The 20,227-nt window shown below is 34.8% G+C and overlaps 2 protein-coding genes across 2 annotated transcripts in view; both read left to right on the plus strand.

Moving 5' to 3' along the window:
• The first annotated feature begins 9,537 nt into the window (after positions 1–9,537).
• On the plus strand, positions 9,538–12,861 carry LOC126886234 (uncharacterized). The gene is made up of 2 exons (XM_050653098.1): positions 9,538–10,090; positions 12,845–12,861. Exons 1-2 carry the CDS (start codon positions 9,538–9,540, stop codon positions 12,859–12,861), a joined length of 570 nt encoding a protein of 189 aa, XP_050509055.1.
• LOC114330423 (LIM domain only protein 3) overlaps positions 12,850–20,227 on the plus strand; it is a 111,102-nt gene continuing 103,724 nt past the window's right edge. The window contains exon 1 of the mRNA XM_028279766.2: positions 12,850–13,230. Coding sequence (XP_028135567.1) covers positions 12,869–13,230 — 362 coding nt within the window. The 5' untranslated portion in view covers positions 12,850–12,868. The remainder of the gene's footprint in view (positions 13,231–20,227) is intronic.

Below are 20,227 nucleotides of genomic sequence, written 5' to 3' on the forward strand. Positions count from 1 at the left end.
AATGCATGGTGGTATAAATAAAAACTGGGAGAAGGAGTAGATGCTAGTCAGTTTGGGTTCAAAAACGGACTAGGGACCAGAGAGGCGTTATTTGCTACTAATGTGTTAGCTCCAAGATGCTTGGATATGAATGTGGATGTGCATGTGTGTTACGTAGATTTTGAGAAAGCATTTGACAAGGTAAGACATGAAAAATTAGTCCAAATTCTAAAGACCAAGGATATAGACAAAGGCGACTTACGAATAATAAAAAACCTTTACTGGAATTAAAGAGCACAAATCGTACTAGATAACGAACCCAGTCCAGAAAATGAAATCAGGAGAGGAGTTAGGCAGGGATGTATTATGCCTTAACATGCCCCGCATAAAGCCAAATTGATTTTCGGATATTTCGGTCTCTTCACGTATCCGTCTATTAATTACTCTTTCCCATATTTTCATGGTGTGGCTAAGCAGTTTTATAGCTCTGAAGTTTGTACATTGTTGTATATCTCCCTTGTTTTTGTAGACAGGTAGTAGTAGTAAACTGCTTCTCCATTCGTCTGGCATTTGTCCAACTTCCAGAATTCTATTAAATAAACTTGCTAGTCACCTTGTTCCTATCTCTCCCAATGCTCTCCATACTTCCCCAGGAATATCATCTGGTCCTACCGCTTTTCCTTTCTTTATTTTTTGAAGCGCTTGAGCCACCTCCTCGTTTGTTATTTTGGTGACCATTGCTGCTACTGTCTCCGTTGACTCCACAGTCTCTCAAATTCTTCATTTAATAAGCTGTCAAAGCAATTTGAACTCTCCTTCGTTTGAGCGCATCCACTAACTCCAGACTCTTACCTGTAAGACTACCAAGATTCCACAACTCTATCCTGATTTTTATAACCTGCAATGGTGTTCCCTCTGAGAAGTCCTCACCCGAAAATCCAAACGGAGGCTCATTTTACTTTCGGCATATTTTATCTCAGGAGATGCCATCATTTCAGTATAAGTTTTAACATTCATTAGAGAATTTTCTATCAGCACCTTACCCAGCACTTTTAGTCACTACACCACCAATGCAACCAAAGTACAGTATTACCCCACACCCGCCTGCATTTTTCTGTATAGGCCAGGATACCTACTGTAAGAACTGCCCTATAAGCCAATGTATTGTTGCCAGTTTCCCGTCACTAAGAGGCACGTACTTTATTCGGGATACCGTCAAAAATCTTTGTATCTGACTAAAATAGTTATTATACGTATTTATTTTAACAGTTTTGGAATTAAACCCGGAAAAGTTTTAGCACAAATTTAAAACGTCGATATTTCGATATTTTGTTTTTGACTTATGCCACTGTTTAAGCGGAGGTGCGATATACACATTAAATACCCCTCTTTCCCAAAGGAAATTGTCCGAATTCGAAAACAGTGGGGTCAAAATTTAAACCTACTTTGCAGCAGTGTCGAGTGAGAATACTTTGTTAGTCTTAGTTCAGTTTTTCAAATCTCACAGTATTTTTTGCGTATGTAGCAAAAAGTGGCAATAAAAGAGGAAATAGAAATCTCAAAAAGTGGGTGCATATTATTGTTAGGTATTCAGGTTGGTACAGATGATATTTTTTTGTGTCTTGTGTGAGACAAATTCCTGGTTTAATCTATAGGTTGAAACATATAGGTCTTTAAACAGAATAGGTTGAAATAAATAGGTGTTTTAATTCCACTTTTCCTAATAACTTCACAAAATAAAAATAAAAGTTAGAATAACCTGCTTTTAGCTACGCCACTGCGAGCAGTGGTTCGTCGTCGTCATCAATACTACTATATCCTATCACTATCTGTAATACACTTAGGGGGGCCCTGCATATATCAGATATCTACCCATTATCCAAATTGACTGCTGTAATCAACTAAAAAGAATTCAATCTACTTTCACATATACTTTAATATTTTGTCAAGGAAGTTTATTTCGTTTCAAGCAGGCATTATTCATTTTCTTCATAGGTCTTTCTTTTTAACAAAATACTAAGTGCTACGCTTTTAACAATTTTGTGAAATTTACAATGTTACACCAGGAAAAAGAGGTTGCATTTTATACTAGAGCAAGAAAATATTTAAGTATAACGGCAAACCTATTAATTTGTACTTGTAAAAAGCAGACGAAACAATTGGGCTGAAAAAAATGAAAATACAAAATGCATAACTAAAGACACGTTACAGCTTATAGAAGAAAGAAAAAGAATCAAGAAAGACATACTACAAAAAGAAGGAATAAGGAAAGAAGAGATTCTCGAAAGACAATACAAAGAAAAAACACAGAAGTGAAAAAGGCATCTTGAAAAGGTAAAAGGAATTACATAAACGAAATGCTAAAATCAGCAGAGGAAGCAGCACAAGATAATGATCTACGAACACAATTCACGATTATACGAAACCTAACAGGCAATCGAGTAAGAAATAATGTAAGAGAAATAAGAGATAAACACGGAATATTAATTAAATCTGAGAAAGAAATAGCTCAAAAATAGAGAGAATACTTCGGCGAAATATATGCCAAATATGACCGAACCCAAGAATTGGATGATCAAATTGAAATACAAGAATTAGAGGTTAACACTGGAGCAATTACAAGAGAAGAAATTGCCAACGCACTTAGATTATTAAAGAATGGCAAATCCGCAGGAACAGATAATGTACCTATCGACCTGATAAAAGCGGACACCGAATTAAGCCATAGATATGCTACATAAACTTCTAAATTAAATATGGACCAACGAAGAACTACCACAAGAATGGAAAGAGGGACTGATAATAAAAATACCAAAGAAGGGAGATCTGAGTAACTGTAAAAATTGGCGTGTAATAACTCTATTAAGCGCTACATCCAAGGTGCTAACAAAAATTCTGCTCCAAAGAATGAAAGAAGAATTGGACAGGAAACTGAAGAGTAACCAAGCAGGCTTTCGTGCTAAACGCTCCACTATAGATCACATATGCACCTTAAGAATCATCCTAGAACAATCTAATGAATGGCAGAAAAACGTAAATGTAAGTTCTATCGACTTTGAAAAGTTCGGCTTTCAACCGAGTCAATAGGGAACAAATATGGAAATTTTAAGACAGTCTGGACTACCGACAAAAATTATTAACCTGATCAAACTGTTTTATGATGGGTATAAGGCTAGACTAGAACACGAGGGAGTGATCACAGAAGAAATAGCTATTGAAAGCGGTGTTAAAAAAGGTTGTATCTTATCTCCTACTTTGTTCCTTATCTTGGTAGACTGGATTATGAGGAAAGTAACAGATGATCGGACAGTCATTAGATGGAATCTCTTTAATCAGCTTGAAGATCTTGAATTCGCTGACGACGTCTGCCTGTTAACAGAACACAGAACTCACAGAGAAGACAAAAATGTTAAAAAATGATAACCCGCAAATTAATAAAATAAAAATAAAAGACAAATTAATTGAAGAAGTAGAGAAAGTCACTTATTTGGGATCAATCATGGAAAGAAAAGAAGAATGCATAAAAGACATACAAGCAAGAATAACGAAGGCACAATTCGCCTTCAATTTGTTAAATAAAATCTGGCAAACAAGTGAAATATCAGAGTCAACGAAAATCACTGTATTCAATACTTGTGTAAAAAGCATGTTCCTCTACGGAGCAGAAACTTGGAAGCACAACGAAAGCACAACAAAAATTTACTGGTCTAAAAAAATAACGAATGAAGAACTATGGAAATGGATCGGCCATACGTTAGAGAAACATCCTAGTAACATCACAAGACAAGCACTCGAATATCAACCTGGGGGGACAAGGAAGAGGGGACGACCAGATAATATCTGAAAGAAAACAGTAACTAGTACATAACACAACAGAATCGGCTTCAGTTGGGGGGAAGTGAAAAACAAAGCAAGAAACAGAGGAAAATGGAAGGAACTGGTACGCAGATTAACCAGAGAATAAACACAAGAAGATGCGCTGAGCTGGCCATCAACCGTCTTACACCATCGGCCAAGAAACGCAGATGCGCCCAATACTCCACTAGGAGTGATGGTCCAAGAGAGAAAGAGAGAGATAAATTGATAAAACAATACAATTTGTTAAGAATTTATAAATAATAATTTCCCGAGTCTCATTCCCGTGAAGTGGAAAATTCACTAGCCACAGAGCCCTACGGTATCAAAACGATTCAGCTATATGGAGACTCTTTCTGTCTTATTGAGCCCTAGGTGACCGAGTATGCTGTTTATCTCACAAGAATTTTTGAACGAATTTGAACGTTGCAGGCAGTACCGATTTTTGAAAGGTTTTAGAGAGATTTTCACTAAGACTCAGGTGTTGATGTTCTTTAAAATGTTCTTCGGAATAACAGAAGCATCGGGCCCAAGACAGATCACTGGAGAACTCAGGCCGTCACATCGACGATCGTGTCTTTCTCCACCATAATTCTTCTCTCAGACAGATACTCTGCTACCATATTCATCAGATATCCAGGACATTCTCTCTCCTCCATTGCCTTCATTACCTCGTTCCACTGCATCGTATTGAATGCGTTCCTAACATCGAACAACAAAAGAGCCGCCCTACGGTATTCATCCTCTCTGTTGTGCAATGCGTCCAATACACTCACGATTGCATCAATCGTGCTTTTCTCTTTGCAAAAACCAAATTGCTTCGGGGATAAGCCTCCTGATCTCTCAATCATGCAATTGATGTGTCCTCACAACATTCTTTCGTGATGCTTACCGACGCACGGAAGAAGGCAGATGGGTCGATACTTTTCCCCGGCTTTGGGGAGCAGTACCAACTTAGATGTCCTCCAAAGCTCAGGAAAGGTCTGTGCTTCCAGCAGTGCATTCATGTACTCCAAAAGCCACAAAGGCTTCGCCCGTCCTAGCCCCTTACCGACTCAGATGATATCTGAACCAAACCGGGGGACCTGCGCGTCTTGAGCACGCCTAATGTTCGCCCTCGATAAGTTCATCATAAAATCTAAATACTAAAAACTATTAAGAATAGTATATCTCTTTATTTTCATACAGTCGCAATTTTGAAATGAAACAGCAAATATCTAAGAATATACTAAGTGATACATATATTTAAAATGAGATATAATTTGCCATATCATATTCTATAAAATAAAAGAAAAAGCTATAGAGTTAGGCATGCCATCGTATATTTGCTTCATTGATCTGACAAAGGCGTTTGACAGAGTTCGCCTGGGAGACATTCTAAATATATTAATAGAAAATAAAACACCGATTAGCATAACAAAGACAGTCCATAACCTAAATAACAACAACGTAACCAAAGTTAGAGCAGAAGACCAGTTCACTGAAAATATTCTAACACCGGGAGGAATTAGACAAGGAGACAGTTTAAGCCCCTTCCTGTTTAACCTACTCATTGGTGTAGTTGGTATGGTGTGTTGGTATATATATATTCGTATGAACTTTACACATTGCTAAAACATACAATAGATTGTAAGAATATAAATGAAAACATTAAAGGCGGATATTGCTACTGTGGAGCCATTCCATTGCCTCAGGAGTTAGTTCGTGGATTTCGATTAAGCTTCCTTCGAATCGTGTGGCTGGACATTCTTGTGTAATGTGGTGGACTGTTTGTTCAGCAGCATTGCATTTGTCACATAGCGGACTGTCTGCGATGCCCCATTGGTTAAGTGATTTATTGCACACTCCATGACCTGCCCTGATTCGGTTCAGATTACAACATTCTCGGCGCGGAAGAGAGAAACCGTTGAGTTTGACTGTGGGATTTCCTATTAGATGTGCATTGTTCACTTCTTCGTTCCATTCGCTTATCCAATGCTCATCGATTGTGAAATGGTTTGGAAGATTTTTTGCTGTTCTTGTTGGCGGGTTTCGAGATCTCAGCCGCAATTGACCCTAGTTTAACTGATCTATGTCGGTATTTATTGGTAATGAGGGATTCTTTTGACATTTCTGGTATTGTGATTTAAGGGCAGCTAACCGTCGTGTTTTGGTTGGTGCAATGTTGCTTAGAACTGGAAGCCACTGAGTTGGTGTGCTTTTTATGGTCCCCGTAATATACCTCATTGTCTGATTTAGTTGTGTGTCTAGGACGTTAGTGTGGTGACTGTTTAGCTAGACTGGAGCACAATATTCGGCTGTTGAATAGACTAATGCAAGAGCGCTTGTCCTGATTGTGTCTGCATTGGCTCCCCAAGAGGTGTTTGCAAGCTTGTGAATGATATTATTGCGAGTTTTTACTTTAGCTGCAGTTTTATGTAAGTGTTCCTTGAAAGTTAGAGTACGATCCAGTGTTACACCGAGATATTTTGGATTTGGGTTATGTTTTAGGGTAACCCCTTCGCTTTCTATGTTTAGTCTGTAGTTCACTTCCCGGTTATTTAGATGGAGGGCAGTAACTTCTGTTTTTGTGGGATTTGGCTGAAGGCCCCATTTTTTAAAATATGTGTTAATAGTATGTAAGTCGCTTTCTAGGATAGCTTGAGCGTTCTCGATGTTTCTTTGTTGTATGCCTAAAGCCATGTCATCTGCATAAATAAACTTGCGTGAGATTGTAGTGGGAGCGTCTGAGGTGTAAATGTTAAACAGGAGCGGTGATAGAACCGATCCTTGGGGTAACCCATTGGTAAACCTGGAGTAGCCAGGTAAACCAGCCATTGGTAAACTTGGGGTAACCTTGGGGTGTGTTGGTATGCTTGGTTAATTGGTATGGTGTGTTACGCAGATGATGCAGCAATTATTGCTGAATCAGAAGATGATCTTCAGAGACAGCTCTTTTAGTTCTTTCAAGTAAGCCGCCAACTAAATATGAACATTTCTACCAACAAAACTAAATGTATGACAATAGCAAAAGATCCGCTCAGATGTAAGTTAGTGGTTGAGAACAACCCCATAGAACAGGTGACAGAAATGAGTATAAAAAATAACTAAGACATTCGTTTTCACGAAAAAAAAAAAAAATATGTAACGTGTATTTTTGCATAATATTTCACCCTGAATTTTTTTAAATTTTTAAAATTAGTGAAACTCACCTTTAAACATAAAAAATCGCATTTTTTCGGTTTTTTTTTCGTTTTTTGATACATTTATACATATTTTTCAAAAAAGCTAACACCGTCACTAGAATATGTAAAACGCTGAAAAATAATTGGGGTTTGCTTAATAAAAATTTTTTGTAATGCCATCCATTTTCAAGATACAGGGCGTTGAAGAAAACAAAATTTTACACATTTTTTACGATTTTGCCGAAACTACTGGCAATATTGTAATAAAATTTGTCGAGATTTAAGAGGTATTGTCGAAGCGAAGATCGGTGGAATATGCGCATTTTATCAATGAAATTCGATATTTTTAAGATATTCCAGAAGCCGCTATAGATAAAATATTTTAACGACCTATTAATCATTCATGATTACTCAACGGATATTTAAAATAATTACAGTTAAAATAATTAAGACGATAACCGGACAACATTGATTTAATGAGTAAAATTTAGTTTTTTTTATTTTAATGACAAAAAAAGCAAGCCCATTAGCAGAACCCAATTAAAAATTATTTTGCACATCATATTTGAAACATTATTTGGTTGAAAAATCTCATTTTTGTTGGCAAAAAAAATATATTAATTTGTTTGGACTAAATTAACGTTGTGCTTATCTTAAAAAGGATATGTTAGTATCAACATTCGCACAGTGTTGCCAAACTGAATTTTGTTATTTTGGGTGTAAATATTTTCCACGGATCTCCGAGGGTACTATAGTCGTTGTGCAATTTTTGACATACAATTAAGAATTTTATATTTATCATTGGCGCGCATAGGGGTAATGGTCAGAAGTTTTTAAAGAAAAAAGATAGTACGCCACTGACATATTTCAAATTAACAAGCCTTTTTGAATCCCTGGTTCAATTTGTGATAAAAAATCTATCTTCCTATTTTTTCATACGACGCGCCATTTTTATTCAAAAAATAAAACATCTTAACCCTTACAAAGTATTCGAACTTCTATGAAATAAAATACTACTACATATTAGTAGTTTCTATTTTTTTTGTACATCTACATAAACTCGTACTATTATACTATATGTTATGGACAAAGTGATTATGTTAGCCATTATGTATAATGCCCGGTCATTATTAATAATAACTAACTTCAGCGGGCAATTTGATAACTTTTTACAATTTATCATATTGTCTGGTCATTATGAAAAATGCTATACTATGGCCGGGCAATGTGATAAATCGTCGTTCTTAGTAAATCATGCGATCTTCAGCAGCGAATCAACGCGCTGTATCCAAGGTTACAGTCACCGAAGCACGTCGGCCATTATTTATAAATCATATTGCAGTTGAATGTTAGTAATGGTATATACGACAAGTGGTTTGTTTGTGACATTTCTTTGTTAATTCTTTGTTTATAAAGTATTGCATAGTGAACTATGGAAAAAGAAGAACCATTAAGTGATATGAAAAATCGATTTAACAATCGGTTAACTGAATTAGTTTCAGTAAAAAGTCAAAATTCACAAATTTTCACAAAAACAGCCTACATGGAAATGATACAGAAGGTAAAAAACTCTAAAAGTAAACAGACAAATAAAACGCCGAGTGATTATCAGCGCTTACGAAGATTCGACGTTATGACGATTAGAGAAGTAGAAAAATTGATTGTTCCTGTGAAAGAAGATAACGTAATTAAATACTACGTCCATACAGAAGAAATATTTGATACATTGCGCGATCTTCATATTACTATCGGGCATGGTGGTAGAAACCGAATGGAGAAGGAAGTACATTCTAAATTTAAAAATATTACAAGGGAGATGATTGTTATCTATTTAAATTTATGCATGACCTGTCAGAAAAAACATAATGTTCCAAAGAAAGGCTTGGTGGTGAAACCAATATTGAGCAAGGAAATGAATTCAAGATGCCAAGTCGATTTAATCGATATGCAGTCACAAGCCGATGGCTGTTAAAAATTTGTGCTTGTTTATCAAGACCATCTTACCAAATTTGTCCAACTTCGACCTCTTACAAGTAAAAGAGCAGAAGAAGTATCGCATGTACTTTTGGATATTTTCACAATATTTGGGGCGCCGAGTGTGCTTCATAGTGATAATAGCAGAGAATTCGCTAACCATATTATCAAAGAGCTGTGTAGCATGTGGCCCGAGTGAAAAATGGTACATGGCAAACCCAGGCATTCTCAGAGTCAAGGATCTATAGAAAGGGCCAATCAAGACGTAGAGAATATGCTTAGTTCGTGGTTAGAATACAACAATACAAACAAATGGTCTGAAGGCTTACGTTTTGTTCAACTAATGAAAAATAGAGCTCATCACACTGGTATAGATTGTAGTCCATATGAAGCCATGTTCGGCACAAAGTTGAAAGTTGGTTTAAAAAGCTCTCTACCCCAAGAAGTTCTGACTGATGTTAATTCGGAGGAAGACTTAGAGGTCCTGTTCAAAAATCAAAAGGCTGGGTTATCTACAGAACCGGATATAATACAAAATAATAATATAAATGTGGACTCTTTAATAATGTTGCCCGAATCAAGTTCATCTCATGTTCAAAATTCATCTCGTGAATCTAGTCAAGTTCCAGAATTTTTAACAAATGCGGTAGAAACGGCTATTGTAGTTAATTTAGAAAATAATGAAAATCTGGATTCCAATATAGATATTAGAATAAACGATGTAAGGAAGAAAAGAAAATTGGCTTTGACGAATCTAGAAAAACAAGCAGAGAAGATGTTAAAATTTTCCAATTCCAAATATCCATCGGCTAAACTAGGTAACACAGTTAGAATACGAGTGCCAGATGTGGACCGAGCTCGTAGTGATCAAAGAAATCTACTAGCTATCGTGACAGAGATAACTGAAAAAACGCTTTACAAACTAGGCACAAAATATGGCATACTAAATCAGTTATATTCAAGAAACCAGTTTACCGTTTGTAAAGAAAAGTTTATCTCCATAGAAGAGATTCCAGACACTGAGATATCTCTTAGAGAATGCGCAAGAAAATCTTCTAACTGTGGGGGACAAGGATACAGTAGGTGCGGTTGTAAAGGTGGGTGTAAATCTGATAAGTGTAAGTGTCGTAAAGAAAAAAAAATATGTAACTCCAAGTGTCACCATAGTGGAACATGTTTCAACAAATAGTTATGTATTGTAAATCATTCATACAAAATAAATTTCGATGATGTAGCACGCAAAGGTGGTAAGTGTATTTTTATTTAAATTTGAGTTTGATTTAGAAGAAAAACGATTTAATTTCTCACTGGCCGCTTTGTGTGTTACCATCGATTTCGGTCATTAGAAAAAAATGCAAATAAAAACACAGAATTCTTTTTTGGTTTCCTCAATTACCGTAATACGTATTATATTTTTTATGTATACTTATTCATTAAATGTACTCATGTGCCATTTCGCAGAAGACTGCAAGACTGTTTTCATTAGTATATAAGAAATATTTTAGTTTTTACTACATACTTGATTGTATCAAAATAAATATATTTCATATTTAATAAAAATAAAAGTAGTTTTAATCATCCTGTCTAGTAGATGCCAAGCATTATACATAATGCCCGGGCAATGTGATGAATTTAATAGTATTTATTATATTGACCGACAGTGTTGGGCATTTTTTATATAGCCCGGGCATTATGAAAAATGACCAATTAATCATATGGTCCATAACATATACATCCATTATAAAAACTAATTCGAATATTTTGGAAGCGTTAAGATATTTTATTTTGCAGCAAAACGGCGCCTCGTATGAAAAAATGAGAAGATAGTTTTTTTATCGCAAATTGAACGAGGAATTCAAAAATGATTGTTAATTTGAAATTTGTCAGTGGCGTACTATCTTTTTTTCTTTGAAAATTCAGACCGCTACCCCTAAACGCGCCAATGATGAATATCAAATCCTTAATTGTATGTCAAAACATGCACAATAAACTATCTCTTAAAACCCGCTAAGTTTTATTACAATGTTGCCAGTAGTTTCGGCAAAATCGTAAAAAATGTGTAAAATTTTGTTTTTTTTTTCATCGCCCTGTATCTTGTAAATGGATGGCGTTACAATAAATTTTTATTAAGCAAGCCCCAATTATTTTTCAGTTTTTTTACCTACACCAGTAACGGTGTTACCTTTTTGAAAAATATGTATAAAATTGTATCAAAAAACGGAAAAAAAAAACGAAAAAATGCGGTTTTTTATTTTTAAAGGTGCGTTTTATCAATTTTAAAAATTTGAAAAAATTCAGGGTGAAACATAATGCAAAAATATACGTTATATATTTTTTTCGTGAAAACGAATGTCTTAGTTATTTTTTTATACTCATTTAAAATTTTAAAATCGTTCTAAAATTTAAATTTCCCGCGAAAAATAAAAAAAAATTTCGGACAGAACTTTTTAAAGCTTACAACTTTTTTATTTAAAGTTTTTCGCTAGTTCTCGATGCGGCTGAGATAAAAAATAAAAACATAAAAACCCTAATTAGGCTCTAGGTGGGTCATATGACCACCTAGGGGGCTAAAAATTTCAGAAAGTTAGTTTCACTATATATGCTAAACGGTGACCTACATGGAATTCGGATCGAGTTGGGGGAACTTTTCATCATCTTACCCGGCTAGGCCCTTTCTGGTGAAATTCTATTTCTATTAAATAATTAATACATTTAAAAAAGTTATTATTTTTATTAAATTACATTTAGGGGCCCGAAAATTATGTACTGCCTCGGGCCTGATTTGAAGTAAAATAGGCTCTAGCTGTCTGAGAGCAATAACTCTGATTTAACTAGCATCGCTAGAAAATAATGCTCTAACATGCTTCTAGCTACTACATCTTTTTCGTAAATGTTTTGGGCTGTTATCTCTGCTACAAGTAATTAAATTCTTTGACAACTTCTTCTTCTGCCTTCTTGTTCTTTTCTGCTTGTTTTGTCTAATTCTTAGTCTTGGATCTTTGGTAACTACCATGTACTTGGTATTAAATTCGTTAACCTTAAGCCCAATTTCCCTGGCTCCGCCTTCAAAAACGGTAAAACATTCTTTCACATCTCTGATTGTGTCGACATCGTCAGCAAAATTTAATAGTACCTTCGCTGTCAGATCAACACAGCCATTTGTTAATTCTGGTTGTGCTTTTCTTATTGCGTGTTATAAAGCGAAGTGAAATAACAACGGGTAAAGTGGATCGCCTTGTCTTAGACCTGTTTTGATTTGAAATTCATCTCATCTACTGCCGTTAATTCTGATACGTGCACACGTCAGGATAGGGATAAGGTAGTTTTCTGTGGTTTCCTAACTTCACTGCACAATGATACCTATACCTATGTGAGGATCTAGCCACAGCTAACCTCCACGCGATTATGCCAAAACACAAAAAATCACAAAATCTTGGTACTGAAACTGAAAAAAAGAAAAACTAAAGAAAAAGCTCGTCTGGGAGGTAGCCGTGGTACGAAAGGCGCTTGAGTTTTGGCTGTCAAACTCTATCCCCATTCCCAAAACTTCTTCTAGCCTCCATTCCGCGAAGAGGCTATAAAGCCTAAACGCGGGTAAAATAACGTGTCTTGACTTAACTTGTGCACATGAATTCTGCACACACATAAGCTAATCCTACCAGCTTTCTGAATACTCCAAGTTACACTATTATCTTCCACTCTGTTTCCTTGTTGATATAGGCTGTAATTGTTTAAAATGTACAAAAATTTGATGCACATCTTTATTATACGTACTTGTGAAGAGGTGCACTGCGCAAAGAACATGTCTTACTTTTTTTAGGATAAAAACAATGAATGTACAAGAGACAACTAACTTTGTATTTTTGTTCTAGGTAAAGTCTCGGCCTAACGGCCTGATGATGACGATGGACGTGTCGAAAACAGAAACTGCGAAGACAACTTCAGGACAGGGTTCCCAAGAATGCGCCGGCTGCCTGAAACCAATTACGGAGCGGTTCCTACTCAAAGCCCTTGACATGTTTTGGCACGAAGACTGTCTTAAATGTGGTTGTTGTGATTGTAGACTCGGTGAGGTCGGTTCGACCTTGTATACTAAGGCTAATTTAATTCTGTGTAAACGAGACTATTTGAGACTTTTTGGTAATACGGGATATTGTGCGGCTTGTTCGAAAGTTATACCTGCCTTCGAGATGGTTATGAGGGCTAGAAGTAACGTTTACCATTTAGAATGCTTTGCTTGCCAACAATGTAATCATAGGTAAGTAGTTTTTAGTAATACATTAAAACTTTCCAATAGCGACTGCTCCCGGAGAATCAAAAGCTGGTTGCTAAAGAGGAGTACTCGTTTTAGGGAGAACTTAGGAAAATTAAAGCAACTGCTGCATTTTACGTTGTTTATTTAAATATTAAACAAAATTTTAATTAATTGTCATTTCAATTTGTCAGAAACATAAATCAATACAATAATAATGACATCAATTTAAGAATAGGTTTCATACTTTTTTGGTCACACTGTATATTACAAGTTTTATTATTATTTTTAAATAATCGGAAATGAATGATTGCTTCATACTTTTAAATTTATTTTAAAAAAATTCAGATTCATCTAAATTAAAAGCTTATAAATATTTGTGGACATGTCAAAATTGTTCTCAATAAAGTTTAAAATAAGATTTCTAAATCTCTGAGACTTACAAAGACCTCAGCTAGGCTTGATATTATATTCGACACTGGAAAAATTTCAGGTGTTTCTTTCTCGGCGTCAGACATAGTTTGATTTGTTTAGTATTTCTTCAATACTTCAATACATTCGTTGATGGTGAATTTCCAGTTTCTGTTGGCACATCACCATCAACAAGGCAAATTATTCTAGATCCACGAATGTGCCTTCGATGTTGGGAAATATTTATGCAAGTGGAATATTATCCTCTTCTTCAAAAGCATTCGCAGCTACATTACACCTAAATCAGACAATTATGTCATCGGTGATAAAATATACTTATTCCTCTTTTTCTTCCTTTTGTATAAACATGACTCCATCTGTTTTTTCAATGTGCCTCCAGTAGATTGTTGTTCCATCGTTTTCGTGGTCTTCCACTGGTGGCCACTGATTGTCTTCCTATTGGGGAACCATGTTTCGGTTCAAACACAATATTTTTCGAACAACCGTGGCTAAATTAATTCACAGAGTTCAAATACAAGGTGGCCTGTCACCTGTCACAAGTCTTTGAAACATCTTCTCTTTGTATAAACATGACTCTGTCAGTTTTTTCAATGTGCCTCTAGTAAGTTGTCGTTGCATCGTTTTCGTGGTCTTCCCACTGGTCGTCTTATTATTGGGGAACCGTCTCTCGCCGTCCTTACTACTCTATTTGTTGTCATTCGTCTTATGTGGCCATTCCATTCTACTGTTATGTATGTATCTTCCATTCTACTCTATCTATACTTCCAGCTTTGTCCCATAGTGTTTTACCATCTATTTTTCGAAGGTTTTTCGTCTCTGCTGTTTCTAGAAATATTTTTGGTTAGGAAAGTTAATCTCTACTTTCTAAACTAGGAGAGTTAATCTTTGTATCAGCTAGTGTTTATGCCGAGTATTTTATTACTGGTCTGATGACTGTTTTGTAAATTTTCATTTCTTTTCCGATATTTTTATTTTTTTGAACAGCAGCTCTGTTTGCTCTATTTGCAAAGGCAAAGTACTCGAAACCTCTTAATAAAGTAGCTTCAAGCTAAGTTAAAAGCCTCTCAATAAAATAGGTTCTATAGATCATTTTTATGTTCCTTTCAATGTTATGGAGCTATGTTGTTTTATTTTCGCTGTCACCCATGCCCTTTTGTTGGCTCTTTCAAGAGCCAACTTGAATCGATGTGTGCGGTCTTAAAACATCTAGGGTTTTTTGCTTTTGCCAATGATAAGTGGTTCCTCCTTTTCACATTCCACATTTGCACAGAACAAAATTGTAATATAAAATTGTTGATTTGCAGTTTTTCTTCCAGAACACTTGTCATTTTTCAATGCCTATTTTCTTCTTTCCACCTCCTCATTTGTGACATTGTGACTCGGTCAGTCCACGAGATTTTAAGAATTCTCTAATTCTCTAATAAAGCCAGATCTCAAATGCTTTCAATTTTCTGCACGCAGATCTCTATAGAATTTATTTAGAATTCTATAATAGAATTTTCTCTATAGAAATATCTCTATTCAATTTCAGTCTCGGGTTTATCGATCGTTGAAACATAGACTTGTATAACATTGATGTTGATTGGGTTTCCCTGCAGTTGTACAAGTAGCATGCGATCAGACTGATATACCACTTTTGTAACGCTTTTTTTATAGCTTATTTCTATGCGTATTTTGATTCGGATACTATTCCTGTGCTCTTTTGGAATGCAGTATAATATAAATTATACTACAATTTGTTACCAGAGAACGGTAGTTCTCGCCAGTGGCGCACACCCAAACCCCCCTACATGCGAAACTATATATATATATATATATATATATATATATATATATATATATATATATATATATATATATATATATATATATATATATACACGAAATTTTCGATTTTCTAAATCTGACCGAATTGGAAATTGGGCCAACTCCCATCTTAAAGTTCAGGAAAAGACTCACCTATTCATATCTCAACCATCCATTTTGGTCCAAGGGTGTGGATTTTACGGCCCTTCCTATTTGGGTCTGTTTTTCGTTCTCGTCCCCAAAACTCCCAAAAACTTCAATAATTTAAGTCCGGCCTTTGCAGCTTCTGATAGTACTGATCATTACCTTTCCAACGCATGCTTAATTTTGAAAATCAATTATACCATTCAAGAGTTACCGAGGTCAGAAGTATGACTCAATTTTTATTTAAAAAAAGGGAAAATGTTTGTGGATACGTATGTACGTGTGTGGAAAAGTTTAAACCGATTTAAAATTTTTTTTCCGTGTTCGAAGAGAGGGTCATGGCCGATTCAAAACCGGTGTAGTTTGTGACTTTTGACCACCCATAAGCCAGCTATTGGACTTGGTAGGTACAAAACGGCATATTTTTTGGGGGTATATATCTTCGGATCAAGAAGAGACAGGAGAACCGCAAATACATCAAATCAATAGTGTTGAGTTAAGTTTTCAAATGGTGTCTAAGCCGTCAAGATCAGACATACACTAAACTTTGAAAATTTTGGTTTTTCGACAATTACTCAAAATTTCAACCTATGAATTGCGCCAATAACTGAGCGTTTGTAGATGGACTCTAGACGAATCTAACGGTGTATACCACATATCCGGGAAAATTCGAATTTTTAAGTTAAGCTTCATAAGTATGATCAAATATATTTCCTATGGGAAAAACGGTTTCTCAAGCTCAATAATTCCTGTAATAGCTTCAGTTATCATACTTGACCTTAGATCTATCAGGTACTATTGGTCAATACGTTTCAAACTCATATTTACTGATCAAAATCTGTTTAGCCGTTTAGAAGTTATTAAGCTACAAAAGTATAATCCAATTAACGATTATTCCCGAAATGGTTTATGTAGTTGTAATGGCGACGACGGTAAATTTGATGTGGCAACGGGCAATCCGACTTCATTTACCGGCCATCTCAATATTTTTTTCAATCTATTTTAAATAGAAAAAAATATAGTGTACATTCGATGGACACTAGATCATTTGGGAGATAATGCAACAAAGGTGACCATTTATAATGCTTAACGTGTAATAGAGGAACATTGCATTCAACCTTATACATTTAATTTATTAATAACTTTGAAAAACTCCTGATACAAGAATAAAAAACCGCTAAACGCCGTAAAAATGAGTGGCGCATACAATATTCCAGCTACAAAAGACCTGATATGAATATTACGTGGCGCGAAAATCTATTTTCATTTTGATGCAAAACAAAATTCTAGTTTTATTTTAAAAGATTTTTCCATAATATTTGCTACATTTGAAGTAAACGCGCCACAAAAGAGTTTCAAAATTCAAACTGTATCAAAGTTACTCTTTTGTGGTGCGTTTACTTCAAATTTATCAAATATTATGGAAAAATCTTTTAAAATTAAACTAGAATTTTGTTTTGCACCAAAATGAAAATACATTTTCGCGCCACGTAATATTCATATCAGATCTTTTGTAGCTGGAACATTGTATGCGCCACTCATTTTTACGACGTTTAGCGGTTTTTTATTCATGTCTTAAATATTCACTGAATTGTAAACAAAACATATTAAAACAATCAAGAGCCTAAACTACAGAATACGTAACTACAGTATTTCCATTCTGAACTAATCAATTCAATTAATCAAAAGTTTTTCTAAATCCCAATTCCAACTGACTGACCAAAATCCGCAGTCAGGGAACAAGTGTTTGCAATTAATCAGTCGAAGAAAAACTTAAATGACAAATTGCCACAAGTTAGTGTTAGTTCAGTAACAAGTATCTATAAAACATGTAACATCTGTGTTAGATTTATCCAAACACCCCCGTTGAGGTTTAGTTTCACTTCTGTCCATTTCTAATTACTCCTCTGTGGTGTATAAATACTGTTCGGCACAAATGGCGAGCACAGAAGGGATGGCTACATTAGCATTCGCTAATATATGTTGTTTTAACTGTATATCTCGTACAATTTGCGTCTTGGATTTTGTGTTGAGATTTCCTGAAACAAGATAAACCTTGCGAAGTATATACGAAGTAAAACTTAAACAAGAATTAAAAAAACTTAAGCCGTGTAAACTGTTTAAAAATTTGTCTGTTAACAAGAATAAAATCGTTAAAAATCGAATATATCCGTATACCAGCAAACACAAAACGAAATACGGCGACCAATTCGCATAGTAAAAGAAAATTGGCTAAAAGAAAAATGTAATGAAATAGAAACGCTACAACATAAACATTACAGCATTAATGTACACAGGAAAATAAAAGAATTAACTAGAAAACCAGAATACAAACAAAATATATTGATGAAAAGGGAGACATAGTAATGGGTACAAAAAACAAATTAATGATATGGACAAACTATATAAAACAGCTGTTTAACGACAACCGAGACACAATAGATATCGAATATTTCGCTGAAGAGACTGAACCACAAATAACAGAAAGTGAAGTAAAACACACCATTAAAGAACTGGAAACTGGGAAAGCTGTAGGACCGGACGAAATACCGACAGAAATATTGCAACTTATAGCCGACTGCAATATACATGTAATTGTCGAATTATTTAATATCATATACAGAACAGGTATATTACCTAAAGAATGGCTTCTATCAACATTCGTGACTATACCGAAAAAGAGAAACGCCAGACAATGTTGCGAACACCGTACCATCAGTCTAATGTGTCACATACGCAAAGAATTTGTAAAGATTATTCATCGTAGAATACACAAAAAGTTAGAACAAGACATTGGACAAACTCAGTTCGGATTTAGAAATGCTCAAGGAACCAGAGAAGCATTATTTGCAGTAAATGTGCTAATACAGAGATGTTTAGATGTAAACCAGGACATCTATGTCTGCTTCCTAGATTATAGCAAGGCATTCGATACGGCGAAACATAATCCGTTAATAAAACTACTGAGAACAAAGAACATCGACACACGGGATATAAGAATAATAAATAATCTGTATTATGAAGAAGAAGTTGTCAGAAGAATAAATGTTTAAATTATTTATTATTATATACCAATAAAATAAAAATCAAAAGAGGCGTTAGACAGGGCTGTGTCTTGTCGCCATCACTGTTTAATGCATACTCAGAAGAAATATTCAAAAAAGCATTAGAAGATGAAGTAGCAGGCATAAAAATAAATGGCCTACCCATATGTGAAATTAGATACGCCGATGACACAATACTAATAGCAGAAACTATTACAGATCTACAAACAATTTTAGATAAGGTTGTTGCAACGAGTGAAGAATTTGGTCTGTCACTAAACATAAAGAAAACGAAATTCATGGTTATATCAAAGAAAAATATTAGAAACATAAATCTACACGTAAATAATAAGACGATAGAACGAGTTCAGAATTATAACTATTTAGGGACAAACATTAGTGAAACAAACGATTATACCAAAGAAATCCGAATTAGAATAGAAAAGGCAAGAAGTGTATTCACTAATATGAAACAATATTATGTAGTAGAGACCTCAGCCTAAATCTTAGAAAGCGAGTACAAAAATGTTATGCATTTTCTTTTCTTTTGTATGGTGTGGAGACATGGACTCTCAATATACAATGCCTCAATAGATTGAAAGCATTTGAGATGTGGACGTATCGAAGAATGCTGAGAATCTCCTGGACAGGGAGCATCCATAAACCACGTCGTAAAAAATTTGAACTTTTTAGTACCCTCCCCCCTCTCCGTCGTAATTCGTCATTTAGAGACGACCCCCCACCCATGTCGACGTCGTCGTTGCAACTCAAGGCTCCCCTTTCATTGATTTAAAAAAATCAATATTATTTCTGTTTTTTTTTAATCAAATATGAGGGGGTAGGCGTAAAATCTTGGTCCAATGTTATTTAAATGCATTAATTTTTTTCGAATCCTGAGAAAACTAATAAATATATTTGAAAAATTTAAACGCAGAATAAAAGATTACATTATTACCGAGGGTTGAAAGTCCCTTAGAATAAACAAAAGGTTTCTTTTGAATAAAATATTTGAAATGAAAAATCAGACAAGATTTTCTATTTTTTTTCACCCCTGTAACTTATTATAATAAACACTATAGATGTTTTCAGGAACTTTTGGCCCTCGGCAATAATGCAGTCTTTCAATCTGCGTTTAAATGTTTCAAAAATCTTTATTAGTGTTCTTATTATTCGAAAAAAATGAATGCATTTAAATAGCATTGGACCAAGATTTTGCGGGGTATGCTTTCTTAACTGCATCATATAAATTTTTATATTTATTTTGTTTTGATTTCGATGGCATTTCTTCTAAAGTATAAATACGACTTACTAACTAAATAGAAAACAATATTTTATTTCTATTCGTTCTTTCAGAACTGTTGTTTCACACACACAGTATGCAGCACATAAATGAACTAACAATTTAATATTTTTTGCTTCCAGACGTTGTTCTGTATATAGAAGAGATTGTTTAATAAGTGCTACCTAATATTATTTTAACGCCGTAACTGATAAAAACGAAATGAAAAGTATGCGATAAAAGTATCTATAAAAGAATTATTTTTTTTAATTGTAACAAGGGTATATGTATTCGTAAA

This window comes from Diabrotica virgifera, chromosome 6, assembly GCF_917563875.1.
Source record: "Diabrotica virgifera virgifera chromosome 6, PGI_DIABVI_V3a".
NCBI classification, from domain to species: domain Eukaryota; kingdom Metazoa; phylum Arthropoda; class Insecta; order Coleoptera; family Chrysomelidae; genus Diabrotica; species Diabrotica virgifera.

Coding starts and splice junctions, on each gene's coding strand:
- LOC126886234 (XM_050653098.1), top strand. CDS start 9,538: ATGTTGCCCGAATCAAGTTCATCTCATGTTCAAAATTCATCTCGTGAA.